This window comes from Scatophagus argus, chromosome 2, assembly GCF_020382885.2.
Source record: "Scatophagus argus isolate fScaArg1 chromosome 2, fScaArg1.pri, whole genome shotgun sequence".
In the NCBI taxonomy this organism is placed as follows: Eukaryota; Metazoa; Chordata; class Actinopteri; family Scatophagidae; genus Scatophagus; species Scatophagus argus.
The window spans coordinates 26,444,355-26,459,619 of NC_058494.1; the positions used below are offsets into that span (position 1 = coordinate 26,444,355).

At 46.5% G+C, this 15,265-nt stretch overlaps 1 protein-coding gene across 1 annotated transcript in view; it reads right to left on the reverse strand.

Annotated features, from left to right (window-relative positions):
* lcor (ligand dependent nuclear receptor corepressor) overlaps positions 1–14,538 on the reverse strand; it is a 63,450-nt gene extending 48,912 nt beyond the window's left edge. The window contains exon 1 of the mRNA XM_046374278.1: positions 14,193–14,538. Within this exon, the coding sequence (XP_046230234.1) occupies positions 14,193–14,289 (97 nt within the window). The 5' untranslated portion in view covers positions 14,290–14,538. The remainder of the gene's footprint in view (positions 1–14,192) is intronic.
* Between the last annotated feature and the right edge of the window lie 727 nt (positions 14,539–15,265).

Consider the following 15,265-nt stretch of genomic DNA (forward strand, 5'->3'; position numbering starts at 1 on the left):
CCTGACACGTGTTTCATGAGGTTTTCTTTATAAGATCGAGTAGAATAAAACATAACTGTAATATAATAGAACCACACTTCTTCACTTCACTGCTGAAAGTCAGATGAGAAGGTCGACACCCCTCTCACGTCTGTTGTCGATGTCGATAAACATGACGCTACAACCAGTTAGCCTAGCTTAGCATAAAGAGTGGACTCATGGCAACAGCTTTCTGCAGTCAGCCAAGTTATGCGAGCGAATACACTCTTCTAAACTTTGTTGTATTCACATGTTCAACATATGTATCGCCCCCTGGTGGCTGGCTGCAGTACAGCTCATAAACTCCTCCCCCTCCATGAGAGCAGATGGCGCATGGGGCAAACTAAACACTCAAAGTACACGTCAAATAAACTATGTTTGTTCAAGTGGTGTATGGGCGGGAACTCAATAATGAGGCTCCACCTCCCGATCGCTACTGCACAGACTGTGGCTCCAAATGACGTCACCAGAAGCAGAAGATGGCAGCGCTAAATGTTGGCTTCAAATTTGAATGAAGGGAGGAAGTGGAGACCACCTTCATATCTGTCAGCGATCACAAAAGTGCAGTTAAGTGTAATGCTGTGAAACTCTACATCTTGTACAAAGATCGCGATGCAGCAGCAGCAGCCTCTCAAAACCGCTTCATCAAATCCTCCCTTTTTCAAAAACTAAAGAGCCCATCATACAACTGACATCCTGATACGATTTAACCTGTGAGTCAATGAGAACAAGTGTTTTCCGTGGCTGCTGTGTGGTCACGTCTCCTCACAGAAACAAAGTTATGGTGGCACACGCTAACGTTATGACCCGTCTCATACGGCAGTTTTTCTCTCCTGTCTTCTTTAATGTGACTCACATGAGTTCGTCCTTGTGGTTCTGATCTCTTACACTGATTCATGCAGGCTTCGGCCCATCAGCGCCAAACACAGGGCTTTCATTGTTCGACAACTGTGACAACGGTTGTAGCAACGATGACCAGAGAGAATGCGTTTAATGAAGCTTTTTAAGTAAGCAAGCAAAACAATTACAAATCAGTCGGATGTCAAAAAAAGAAAAAGAAAAAAATGGAAAAAATGTGCCCAATAATTTTTATGCATCAAAATATAATTAAGTTTAAAACCAAGCAGGCTGGTCGTGAAGCGAGCAACATGGCCAAAACTATGTGGACACTTTTGTGTTTAAAACTTACTGTTCCGACATTAAATGATCCTTTAGTGGGCTTCTGGTTTTGTGTTGCAACGTGAGGACCCCCAGCCGCCCCCCGAGCACAAAGCTAGCTCCGTTCTGCTGGGGAAGACCTGGACCGGCCTGCCCAAAACCCTCACGCGCCCCGCAGCGAGATGTTTAACAATCACATTTATGGATTACACTGTGTAGGTGTCCACATACTTTTGGCCTCAAAACTCTGTAAGTTTGGCTTTTCAATTGGCTTTTCCATTTTAAAGAAAATGATCCAAAATGTGATATTTGGGATTTTTTTAAATTCCTTTTTGATTCGACTGACCGAATGCTTCTAAAATACTCCACCCGCCGTAGCTTCAGCTTCTAAAACTCAACAGAATTTTAAGCGACTGTTTCGGAGTTTCTCACCACGGTTCTCCTCAGGAGTCGCGGTCTCTCCTCGTCAGTCAGGGTGTTTCAACGACACAAAATATTTGAGCTGATGATGAAGCTAAGAGAGCATCCACCCATCCATCCATCCATCCGTGGAGTGACCGGTGAGCCCTCGCTGACGTTCACCTCCACACCAAACAGAACCCCACCCACGTCGCCACTCCTTCCTGCTCCTCTTTTGACCACCACTTCTGTCTTCCGTGATGATCCGAACAGAATTTGTCCTCCTGGCGTCGACCCTAACGTCCATTACAACGGGACTCGGCTCCTCGCCGTGCGGCACAGTGCGCTCATTGTTTCATTGTCCAAGCTGCTGAAATGTCCAACGTCCTCGAGCCTGTCGTGAATTGTGTTTCATGCTGCTTTTTGAGTGAAGCGTACGAAATGACTGCAAATTAGAGTCACATCAGAAGGGATATTTCATTTCTTCCACGCAATCCTTTTTTTAAGCGTTGAAAAAGCAATTACTTTGAAAACCATTTGGTCCGCACGGATCGCAGTTTGTCTCTCAATAAGAATATTGAACACACGCAGAAATTGCACTTTGATTTTTTTTTGTCTGTGCTGTGCAGCTTTACTCAAATAAATAAAGAAATCACCTGCTTGTGCAGCCTTTTCATGTCTGTGAGCACAGACATGCTAACAAACCGCTGCAGGAATCTGCACACACGCATAAGAAGTTACAGCAAGAGGAAGAAAAGCTTTTAAATCGTGACGACCGACATCGACACATTTGGGAAAAAAACAGACAGAAAATATGGAGGAAAAAAAACCCGACCAGCCTACACCTCAATTAAGTCTGAGACGAAAATGTCTACAGCTCCCACTGCAACACACTCAGCACGAGTGTGGGTGGTAGAAAATCTACCAGAATAAAAAGTTGCTGAATATAAGTGCCTCTTGGCAGAAAGGAAATGAAAAAAATAACTGAGAGATCCTTCAACGAGCACACGGCGGCGGACCGACGCCTTTAGATCAGGCTTTGACGGGGGAAAACAAGCAGAAAGCCGTGACATAATCTGTGGATAAAATCTCACAATACAGAAGGCGGAATAAAAGTCAGTGTGGACGTGGAAGAGAAAACACTGAAGACGACAACATGAGGGGAAAACACTGACTGAGAGGAGGAGGGGGGAGGAAAAGACAAATGGGGGAGGACGAGAAGAAAAGCAAGGCGGATCAAAAAACATTCAGGGAGAGAAAAAGTTGACAAAAAAGATGCGACGATTAAGAAGTAAAAAGAATTTAAAAAAGGGACAAATAAGAATAAAGAGAAGACGAGAGGACGCAGCACAGAGAGGAGGAGATAAAAATACAAGTGACATTTCTCCTGACGGAAACAGCGGCGGCAGAGCGGCGTTTGTTGCTTGACCTTCAGTTTTACTGCAGCGTGTGTGTGTGTGTGTGTGTGTGTGTGTGTGTGTGTGTGGCAGCCTGGTGGGCTTGACACTTAACTGAGGGTGACACGGTCACACACGGAGGAGAGCTGAGAGCCCCCAGCTCTGCCAGCCAGCCCGGCCCTCACACAGCACAGCTGGCCCTGTCACCTCCACTCATCCTGCCCGACTCCCAGCCTCTACAGTCAGGCTGTGTGTGTGTGTGTGTGTGTGTGTGTGTGTGTGTGTGTGAGCGCACTACAGTGTTGGGCACAAGCCAGATGCAGAGGCTTGTGAGCGTTCAGGTGCATTAAATAATTTTGCTGTCCCTCTGCAGCGCGTAGCCATCAATCATCTGTGAGGGTTGCCAGGTTTGACGACTAACCACCTTTCTAAATCAGAGCTCGTGGTGGACGACAGAGAAACACGCAGTCTGTATGTTCTCAGTAAAAACAAAAACTAAAGCCGTGAGCAGCGTGGGGTCACGGGAGCTGTTGTCTACATTGTTCAACAACCGCCACTGCAGATGAAAATCTGACACGACACAAATGTTCATGGACGTTAAGTCACGATTGCCAACTTCCTTCCTCACTCTGACAGGACGTGAACTTGATTTGTGTGGGACACTGTTGGAAGCGTTCAGGACAATGTAAATACACAACGAAACGTATAGCGGAGGCCTAATCGTTTAGATCTTCAAAACAAAGCGAATCCACTCAGAAAATCTCCATTTCTGAAATACTGCTCTTGTCAAAATGACGTTTTTATGGCGCTGTAACGGTGCGCCGAGCGGCTTCAAGAACACATTCACTGCGGTCACTATTGAGCCCGCGAGAAACATCGAGTGCACGCTGGGAAACGGCAGCTGTGAACAAAAGGTTACTCTTCTCATTCTCAGCACAAACTGGGGGTCATTATGTTTGATGTAGTCTCTCCACAGCCTCAAGGTGAAGACTCCAGACGGCACAAAAGACAGCGGCGGAGGATTTCTTTGGCTTCTCTTCAGCCAAAAGCCCTCCGTGATTTATCAACAACGAGCAGAGTACAACGAGCGTATCACAAACTCGGATAATACAGGAGCAGAAAGTACGCGGCCGTGCTCGCCTACGTGTTGTACAAACTGTGAGAGCAGCAGGCAGTCTGCGGGGGGGGCGGGGTGAATGACAGGCTGCAGGTCTGCAGACAAAGAACCTGAAGGTAAGGTGGGAGTTAAGGTGGGCTGTGGGCGGTGCTGAAGAAATGGCTCGAGTCTCGGAGAGAAAACCTGCTCATCAGTGGCTTCAGCGAAGCCCACAGGATGTCAGTCAATGTCACTTTGAACCAAAGCTGTTGCACCTACTTTCATCTGCTTAATTTAGCTAACCAGACAGAAACATGTTGGGTCGGTGTCGGTGTCATCTCTAGATTCACACGGGAAACTGAGGTGGAAATACACAACTGGTTTGCTTAAACTTATTCTGAAACTTATTCTTGGAAATGCGGTTTCGCCTTTGAACTTTTACAGGATAATTCTGCTGATTTGACTTTTTCTCATCAAAGCCAACGAAAGGACCAACACTGAACTGATCCCACTAAGAAGTATGGTGTTGATCTTCCTCTGTGCGACCAAACGTGGATTAATCCGCCGGTGAAAATAGTCCCCACCCAATGCCCCACTTCCTCCACTCTTGAGTTAGACCCTGTCCCTCCAATCCCGAGTCTTTTAGCTGTTTTATTATCTACATTATGTTGTGCAGAGTTGGTTTGTTCCTCCACTGCTGGCTGCATGGTGCCATTTCCTTCAGGCTGTGAACTCATTGGATTTCTGATTAAAAACTGTTCAATTATTTTTACCCATTGGCTGCCGTGAATCACCTACAGTGGCCCAAAGGGGACGACGGCTGCATTCGAGTGTGTCAACACACTAATAAAATATGAAAAACAAACCAAGCTTTTTTTTTTTTTTCCTTTAAAGTGTCAGGGGCATTTTGTGTCCATTTATTATTTAATGACTTTGTTGTTTTATGAATTTTAAAAAGGCTTTTTGCCCCCAAGCTGCCATTAATGTCTGACCTCGATCACCAGACTGTCAGCTTCAAATTCAAACGCTCCCTTGATGTGACCCTTTTTAATTCTAAATAGCCGATTGCTGCTTCATGCTTCCTCTCGTTTGTTCTAAACACCAACCTAAAGCCCCACCAGCTGCTGGTGGAGACACAAGTTCAGGATAAAATGAATAAAACCTAATGTTGTTGCTTTCCTCACCGCTGTGCTGTCAGGACTGAAGCCAGATGAAAAGCCAGGGATTCATTAAAATCAAAACAGCTTGTGTGTTTACAAGCATTTTTTCCATTAAATTTTCAACCAGTTTTAGCTCACAGATGTATCATACAATTAACAGGAAATTACTGCAGAGAGATTTAGAAAACAGATACGCCTTCATATAATTTGCCCAGATTAGTTTCTCAGACGAGTTAATTTATTACAATTTCTTTCAGGTGAAAAAAAAAAGCGATTTCTTTCTTTTTTCTTTTTTAAATGAAGAGCGAGTTTACCAAACAGCCATCACGCTGCAGGCCAAAACGAGACAACGCAGATCGTGTTAAACGACACACGAAAGCTTAAAATTCATGACATGATACGCTGTTCGCTCGCCATCCCTTCAGATGAGGCTTTATGCTGTAAGGGATCATGAATATTCACACCAATAATCACACTGATAACCTGTGTGTTATGACCATAAGGTAAACACGAGTTTTGGCCTGATGGTGGCAGAAGAAAAATTTCTTTTCGAAATCCTTTCACGACCACGAACGTCCGCGCCAATCAGCTGATCGTTTGACCAACATCCACCCGACCAGAAAACCTTTAACTGTGCTGCTAATAGAAGAATAACATGCACTACGTCCATTTCTCTCCGACCGTGTGGCCTTCGTCCTGACGACCACAAGGAGGTCGAGAAGACCCGACTTCGCCCAGACCCCCTCTGCAGCTGTTGTGATGTTGTGATCGGCGATCGCCATGCAAAACGAGCACGTTGTGACACAGCAAAGACTGCGGCTCGCTCACAAAGTGTCGGTCAAGTGTTTCTGCAGAGAACATTAACCACAGAGAGGGAAAAGGGAAGTGAGCTGTGCAGGCAGAAAACAAACGAAGCTGTGAGTGAGGCTGTCCAAATGCATCGCAGATATAAAGGAGGGGGGGATCAGCTAAAGAGAGTGAGCTCACTTCCATCCACTGCAGTGATCATCACACTGTGAGGAGTTTCCAGTCTGTCTTCAGTCTGCTTCCTGTCTGTGTTTGGCCTGACAGGTTGTCAGGCGGAGGAAGACCAAAACACGCCAGAACAAAAGGCTCACAGCGATAAAAGCCAACTGAAACGGTGAGATCAGAGTTTCAGATCTCGACTTCCTCTTCCAGTCTTGTCACACTAGTTTTGATGTTTAACTGAACACTCTGAGACATTTAGCGGATTCTCCTTCTCCGCGGAGAACTGCAGCGGGTGGACAGGAAGTGATCCGGTGTCGTGATCGATCACAGCTGAGATCAGACTTCTGTGCTACCGGATGGTCAGGTCCTCCCTGCTGCATCTGCCTCCGCCCACGTCGGTCCAGACTCGTGGAACAGACGTAGAGACTGACAGGGGACTTCATCGCCTGAAGCTCAGTTTCATCCAAACCAGTGAGCTTGTGGTGGACCACAAAGCTTCAAATACGGATGTTGCTGCAGAGAAGCTACAGACTCTAAAACCTGGAGGCCTCACACACACGTTCAACCCGACAGCACAGAAGATCTGAACAATCAGTGCAGCCGATTGCTCTGAGGGTCCGTATGTTCAGTTGGTTTGAGGTTAATCTCATTCTATAAAGATTGTTTATTTTCTTAAATTCATCTACAATTCAGTGTCTCGGTGCTTTAAATGTTCTCGACTGTCCTGTCCGTGAGGCGGCACTCGAGCGTTTACCTGCGACTCCACGTGTCCTCCCTCGTCGAAGGCCAAATCATAATGAAGTCTCATCTGTTGTTTGAATTGCAAATGACTGCCCTTTGTTTCCGCACCACTTGTTGTGCAGACCTCATCCTTCATGTGTCCTCGCAGGGTTTGTTGTATAAAAGCAACCCCCGTCCCCGTCCCTCTCTGTTCTTCCAGCTCCCACATCTGGCTCGTGTTCTGTCCTTTGAGGGACTACAATTCCCAGGGTGCACCTGTGGGCAGCGGCGGCGGCAGCCTGGCAGAATGCCATGCCCACAGGGTGCGGAGCCTCTAAGCAAACAAGCGCAGATTAGCATTTAACACAGTGACATTCATTTCATCCAAAAGACACACCCGAACCAGAACCACGACTGGCCAAACCCTGACCTTCACTGAAACCTTTAGGTACCTTTAGGTCTACAGCCTTTCACTTACTGATTTAGGTTATGGGCACTTCCCTTTGTGCCCATAAGGAAGGCAAATCCCCACAATGTGAACAATAAACGACCACACACACACACACACACACACACACACACACATTTTCAAGGCTCTTTCTTCCTGTGTTTTGCAGATTTTTCATTTGTTTTCATTAAATTTTATAGTGTCTTTTGTTTATTCTTATCATAGTTTTACGGTGTTTTTAAGCCCATGTTTTTATTGTTACCGTATTTCCTCTAATAAAATGTGCTCTAGTCAATTACAAGTCAGGCCACAGCCAAGAAAAGTAAAGACAAAAAAAGTGTTACCTTTGTTTAAAAATCCCCTGGAGCCACACCAGCCCCTGATTAGCAAAACTCTCTTTAATCTCATTAAATCTCATTTTAGATGAGGGTTACTCTCATTACTGTCATGTCGTTATCAGAAGTGAAGGTTTAATTAGTCGACTCAGATTCTCCCCCATCTCATATCTACAATAACATTCATCAAAAGATTTTTAAAAAATCTTTTTTTTTTTTTTTTCTGAAAATAAATGTTCCCAGTCTTCCATTTCATCAGCATCAGACTGAATGTCTGAATCTGTCATGTCTGGAGTGAACACAAGAGTACACGGTGGTACTTGGTGACATGTAACAGTACTCAGTGACTGAACACACTGTGGCCCAACAGCAAAAGTCATTATTTTGGCAGTTTCTGTTGTGTGTCTGTTTTGTGTGTCTGAGGTCAGCTGAGGAAGATTAACACGTGTGATGAATTTAAAAAGACGCTGAAGGATCAACGTGACCTGAGATTTCTTGTTCTTCCTGATTCTTCTTTAGCGTGAAAAGCAGCTTGAAAAATTCTGGTGTGAAAACAGACTCAAACCGTGGACCCAATAGGTACGAACAGCAGCCTCATCGACCAGCTGACCGATGGCGGCGGTTCGGGTCCGTTATCGTCGATGCATCACTGGAGGAGCTCGTGTAGGAATCATTTCACGTCAGCCATTCGCTCAAATGACGGAGCTGCTGATTACACCTCGAATGGCTGTGAGCAGACGGGTGGTTTTCCACGGACTGCCCCTTTAACTCTGAACCATGACAGCTTAACACTGCTTAACCGACTGTTCAGCTCCATTATTATCTCATTAGCCGGTTCTTCTTGTTCAGGAACGCCAGAGTGCTACTTAGTATTAATTAATTGTTAATGACAGTGTGAGCGACACACACTTTTACTTTAATTCCATTAATTCTGAATTCTCTGGGAGACGCAGAGGGTTTTTGTTTTTTATTGAAATAAAAAGACTTTCCCAACACGCAGTCATCACAGCTGCATGGCTGACATGAGGCTCCAGCTTCCAAAAACGTCCTCGAGGTCTAAAACCCGATCGTCACAAAGAAGTACAGGAGCGCGCACACACACACACACACACACACACACACACACACACACCATTGATCACATACTATGGAAAGCAAATTGCTCAAATATGACCTTCCACACAAAAGCAGCCATTATTGAAGAACCGGGAGGAATTCACTGAAGGCGGGACCAAGTAAACATTCCTGCAGCTCTAAAGCCCTGACACCTCTCAGCAGTGTGTGTGTGTGTGTGTGTGTGTGTGTGTGTGTGTGTGTGTGTGTGTGCACTCCAAACACAAACCCCATACTATGCAGTGCATGAACCCACATGGCATCAGTGTCCAAAGAACTGCAACAGGGAGGTCAGGTGGCTCACAAAACAAAAGAAACACACACACACACACACACACACAATGGAACGCTTATGTAAATTTTGAGTTGTGTCAGGGACGCTGTGCACAAAGTGTAGTTTAAGGAAATGGGAGGACTTTGGTTGCTGAGTGAAGGGAAGAAGTTCTGATTTGTGAGGCCATGAGGAGCTGGACTGTGGACTCCAAATGAAACCAACAGAAGACAATCGAGTTTAATTCAGTTTTGGGACAAACTGCAGTCAATCTGAAAGTCAGTGAGTTTCATATAAATCCTCAACTCCGCTTACTGACTTCAACAGCAAACTCTTAACGTGGTTCTCAATACTTTTTTAATGCATTTCTCTTGAAGATGCTCTGACGAAAATAACAACGAGAAGTTTTCTCATCAGATACACCAAAAGGATCTCAGGGGAGGAAAACTGCAAAACACACGCAAAACAAAATACAAAGAAGCAGCTTTTAAAACGATTAAACATAAAAAACAAAGAATGACAGCAGTCTCCTCTCAGGGGACTCAAAAATGGTTTGTCCCTTAAAAGCTGTCGCGTCTGCTTCTTTAAATCAAAAACAGCTCCGTTTTCTAACATCTGAGTAGCTTCTCCTCAGCGCGCAAAAACCAGTTGAAATGGTTTTGCTCCTGAGCAACAAAGTCGGGCTGCGGAGGATAAAAGAAGCCGAAGGTGCAACCACAACGACAGCAGTTTGGATGAACGTTCGTCAGTCAGGACGTCGCCGAAAAGAGCGCAGCGCTGGGTGGACGTTTTCTGGACAAATAAAGGTTCTCACACACACACACACCTTCTGTCAACATTCACATGGTGCCACTGGTGTATTTTGCTCTTCCACAGATTGCAGTCAGCCCCCCCGAACACACACCCAAAGGGAGCAGCCCTCCTCCCACGGGGCTCCTGGTTGGCATGGATCGGCCCCCGAGATAGCTCCACACATGCATATGTAACGAAGAGGGGACGCAGAGATTTACAGCGCTGGCACCCGGACCAGTCGAACGGGTGGACCGCTGCCACTTTCCCCACCAGCTCCTGATAAATGTGCCATGTTTTGTTTTCCTCTTCAAGAAGCCCATGAAAAGAATTAGCAAGATGAGAAAGCAGCAGGCAGATCTCTCGGGGCGTCCATCTGTCCATTACTGAAATAAAAGCCGTCCGCTCGGAGAGGGAGGCGCGCTGGGGGTGCCGGTGGTGCTGGGATGGAGGGGTTTTGTTGACTCGATAAGACGGGGATTTGACTGCGAGTACACTGGATCGAGGGACTAGATAAACAGATAGAGGGATGTATCGCCAGGAGAAACCAGGAAGCTCTTTCCACTTAATGTCACGCTAAAGCAAAATGGTTGATCTGAATTTAAATGTGAGGAACAGCAGGAGACATCAGGGCCGTCAAATCGCAGAACGAGCACCATCGTTTCCGTCTCGTTCATTAATCTGCAGAAAACAAAAGGAAATGAAGCCAAAAGCTGAAGGAAAGTTCTGAACGATGATGTGACCCGTTAGCTCGGTGGTGTTTTTATCTCAGGCTAACGTTAGCACATGTGATCTTATTACTTGTGCTCTTTGTTGCCGCGGCGCCCTTTAATACAAGACAAGTTTCTCCCATGGGAGGCAATAAAGTAACCTCAACCTTAAGGGGCCGACACAACCAATCAAGCGATAGTGATGAACACAGTCGGCATGCTGATTTACAGCCAATCCTGATGACCAAACTTCTCTTTTCCAGGTGTGAACGTTTCTTTAGTCTCCTACATGTTCGGGTTTGGGACTTTGAAACTTGAAACCCTGGAAAAGTTTCTAACATGTGGATTACGTCAGACGAGCTGTAAAGCCGTTTTATGTGTGTCCACGGGAACAGGACGGTAAAGTTGTCTCATGGTCCACCATCGGACTGTCGCCGTTTGACGCGTCGAGTCTAAAGACTGCTGGTCGCTGCTGTCGGGGAGAAGCTAGCTGTACCTGTGAGAAGTGTTGGAGGTAAAAAAGCAATCTGCCACTCAGACTCACACCTTCTCCCCCGTCTCCCCCCCTCTCTCTCCCCCACAGTCTGTCTCTCTGCAGCTCCGCCACAACCTTTCAGCAATCAAATTAGCTGCACTCTCTTACCCAGAATATGTGCCAAAGGAATCAGCAGTTGAGCTGTAATTGCTACCAACTAATAATGTTAACCTTTCTATGGCATATAGGCCCTTCTTTATTATCAGTGAATCAAGGGCCAAGGAGATGATGCTGGCCGTGTCGACAAGCTGCATCCGTTGACATCACTGTGAACTGTGATATACAGTAAAACGTCGCCTTGGCTATAACTGACCTTCTTAGACCAACTTGTTTCCAACATAATGACCACCTCGTCCTTAATAACAAGGCTCTTGTGAAAGGTATGACTCACAACATAATGTGATTTAATTTTCACACATAATTGTGGAAAAAAATAAAAATTGGGTTGTTTTTTTTAATCTCTTCTCATGTCGTTGTCTTCTGCGCCAAAGCCCTGCTGCCCTGCAACACTGGAAATCAAGATCTGATTTCAAGGTCTTTCATCGTATCCAGAGCTGAAAATATTAGTCGGTTCATTGATTAGCCCGTTTTTAAGGACCCTCTCAGTCACTTTTCATGCAAAAATGCCAAACATTCCACAGTTGGGGTGTCTCAGTTCGAAGGACGCTTCTTCTGTTTGCACTTTGGGCTGTTGGAAGACAAAAACACGACGAAGCATTTTATCATCCAAAGGATAAACGGCTACACTGAGGGAATCATTTTCACATTTCTCGAAAATCCAAAACCCTGCAGGGTGACCGATGGCCCAAAATTAATTAACAGCAAAACTAAACTAACTGCAACACTTTAACACACTGCATCCTGCACACTTTGGGAAGCAACTTCTCCGGCTGGTCAGAGGACACACATGTCTCATGATGTTCCAGTTTCTCAAGCTTCCACAGCTGATTAGCCTTCAAACAAATAAACATGTCAGACTTCAGTCCGAGCGCCGAGAGCTGCTGTCGCGCTCGGCTCTAAAACTCAAATAAACCAACGTTAACAGCCAGAAAGGAAGAAAAATGGGGAACTGACACACACACATCATCCCATACAGAGCTACAGTAAGCTGTAATATCCAACTGTGAGTTCATTACGCTGCTTTCCCCCTGTGGTATCACCGTCATATTACTGTGTGGACTCGGCCTGCACTGTGGTGAGCTTACAGAGTATTTATCATGCTTATAGGCTCTCGTTCGACTTTATTATCATCATTCCTATTGGGACTTACAGTATCGCACATATAAATAAGATACCTGCAGTGTTTCTGGCAGCTTTACATGCAGCTCCTTTTCATTACGCAGAACCCGAAACCCTCTAAAATGTGCTGCACTTTTAGGGAGGGACCGACACACAATCCTGCACCGGTTTTAACTCAAACCCAGTGACCCACTAAATCATTACAACTAATTAGGCTATAAATGTAGGCAAAAGCAGGCCACAAAGCAGGGAGTGCTGTCGTCGTTGGAAAATAGGTTAAAGCTCACAGCTAATGAGTAAAAACACTTGCTTTTTTGTCCGATAAAATGATCACACTGATGCGGGACAAATGAGGGAGGAAAAAGCGTTTTGTTGACACAGCCTGGCTGCGATTCCTTATGGCTGGATGCTGATCACACCAACCGGAGGTCAGAGATTACCCAACCTTTTAATTCAACACTGCATCTCCTCATTAGGAGGTTTTCTTACTAAAAAGCCCCGCTAGCCTGCCCGGAATCAGGCCATGTGAGTTATTATAAAGCGCTCGGATGGGTAAGTGGGTGACAGGTCAGCGCTCAACATCTGGACGCACAAGTGCATCCAAAATCGAGCCGCAACACCCCGACGCTGCTGCGGCGCTGCTTTACGCCGCCGATAAAAGCCAGATTAGGAGCCGGACAGAGCGCCGAGGAAGCCCGGGGAGGTTAGGAGATCAGAGGCGAAGAGTGGATGATAATCTTACCATAACATCGGGATAGGTCAGTGTAACCGGATTAAACGGAGCTAATGAAATACACCAGAAATGGAGGACTGGGGGTGGAGGAGGAGGAAGACGAGGAGGGGAGGGGGTGGGAGAGATGTATGGAAGAGAAAATCCAAAATAAATGCCGACAATGAGATACGCAGCGACGGTTAAGAACTGATTCCGTATCCGTTCTTCAACAAGACGGACGCCTGTCACTGCTGTTCTCACCCCCCGCAGCACCGGAGACGAGCTGTCAGATTTCAGATAAATATATACACGTTTATGTATATGTATGTGTCAGAAACATGTCTTAATGCAAACTGTGCCGGACAAATCTCAACCGCAGAGTTTCCCACCTCATCCAAGAGCCGCGTTTCAACAAGTACCGAGTCCGGTTTCCAGGCGAGCACCGCGGCTTTCCGCCCCGTCGACCCCCCGCCTGTACCTTCCCCTAAAACACAAAATTATTTCCACTGACATTTCCCCCAATGCAGCAATGCGCGTTCCCAAAAGCCGATTTCCAGGGAAGTGGAGGGGGGAGGAGGGCGTCATGTTTGGAGACTGAGAGCGCGCACCGCCCTCCCGACCAAAAAACTCAACCCGGCGGCGCGCACGCGGGCACGGGCCAGCCTATAGCGGGGAAGCTGATTGGCTGACGCGCAGCTCCATCTGCACACGTGACCTGTCCTGCTTACAATAAACAAACAGCCATAGAATAATGTATATAAAAAAACAGCCCCGCGGCCCCCGACCGCTGACCCTCCGAATATAACAAAACTCTAAAAGTCAGACAGGTCACCAACACAGCGTGTGCAGGTGACACACCTGGCGACGTGCCCCGTCGTGAGACCAACAACTTGGAGCTGAATATTTTTGGATACGTCCGGTGGGAGGCAGGCAGCGCCAGGCAACCGCCGTGCGTAACAGAAAATGACAGCTTCACGAGAGCCTACAGGTTTTCCAGTGGACGTTACAGCCGCGGCTGCTTCCACTCCAAAACACAAACCAAACGCAGGCACGGGAACCGGCAGCCCCCGGCCGCCCGGACCACGACACACACTCTCACACACACAATGCCAAGAGGGCTTACCTACACAGTGAATGAGTTTGTGCCTCCAAGAGTCAAGTTCCTGCCGAAAGCCGCGCCTCTCTATCGTGCATTGCTGCCTTTTGCACAGACTCGCCATTTTCTATCGGCCCCTCCCGTGGGCGCGCACATACTGCTGGGTGCTTCCCTGCGCGCACGTCACCGGTGGTTTTTATTCTCGGGCTGGGTGGAGTGAGATATGAGGGGGACGGGGCTGCAGCATCCCCCTTTCTATAGCGCTCATTTGTCCCACCCACCAAAAGCGCCCCCTTCTCCTCCTCTTCCTCCTCCTCCTCCTCCTCCCCCCTCTTCATCCCTCGCAGCATCTCTGCGCGAGGATGTGCTGTCATTGGTCGCTTAATGGGATGTTTGTCTGTTTTAATGTTGTGTTGGGTGCAGCACATGGGGCCTGCGCTCCGAATTTGCCATGGCTCAAAGCTATGTGTGTCAAAGGTTGCGGGTGTGCCGGGGATTTAAAATGCGCTTAAAGACACTGCATTGTTTAAATTATCAGATGTGTTACAGTGCAGCTCTCAGCGCGGCAATAAATAATCTGTGCACTACAAAGGCCGTGCATACAAAGAGGCACTGTTATCAGAAACTGTTTTAGCACAGTTTCATGATAACAAAACGGCCCACAGCTGTTTGATTTGACTGTGAACGCAGCCAAACTGTCCGAAAAAATCCCCACAATGTTCCTTTGAGGCTCTTTACCAAGAAATAGTAAATTCTCCTTATATTATTGTAGCCCAATATTCCTATTCAGCCAATTAAGGATTAGGCTACTACAAGTTCTGTTTTCATGGATTATCTTGCCTTTTGCCCTGTGGCCTTAATCAAATTAATAAACTACTGGCCTGTCACGTCCAGGGCTGCAGCCAGGATTTACACTCACGTCACAAACTGAGAGCAAAATGAAGCGTTTGTTTATTTATTTATTTCTTTTATTTTCTGTCCATATAAACTGAGCATTTATTTCAGATACTCAATTTTAAAAATCAACATTTCCTTCAAATACCACACGACTGACTGAAGAAAAGTCGCCACGGCCTTTAAGCAGTCGACCGTGGGGTTAA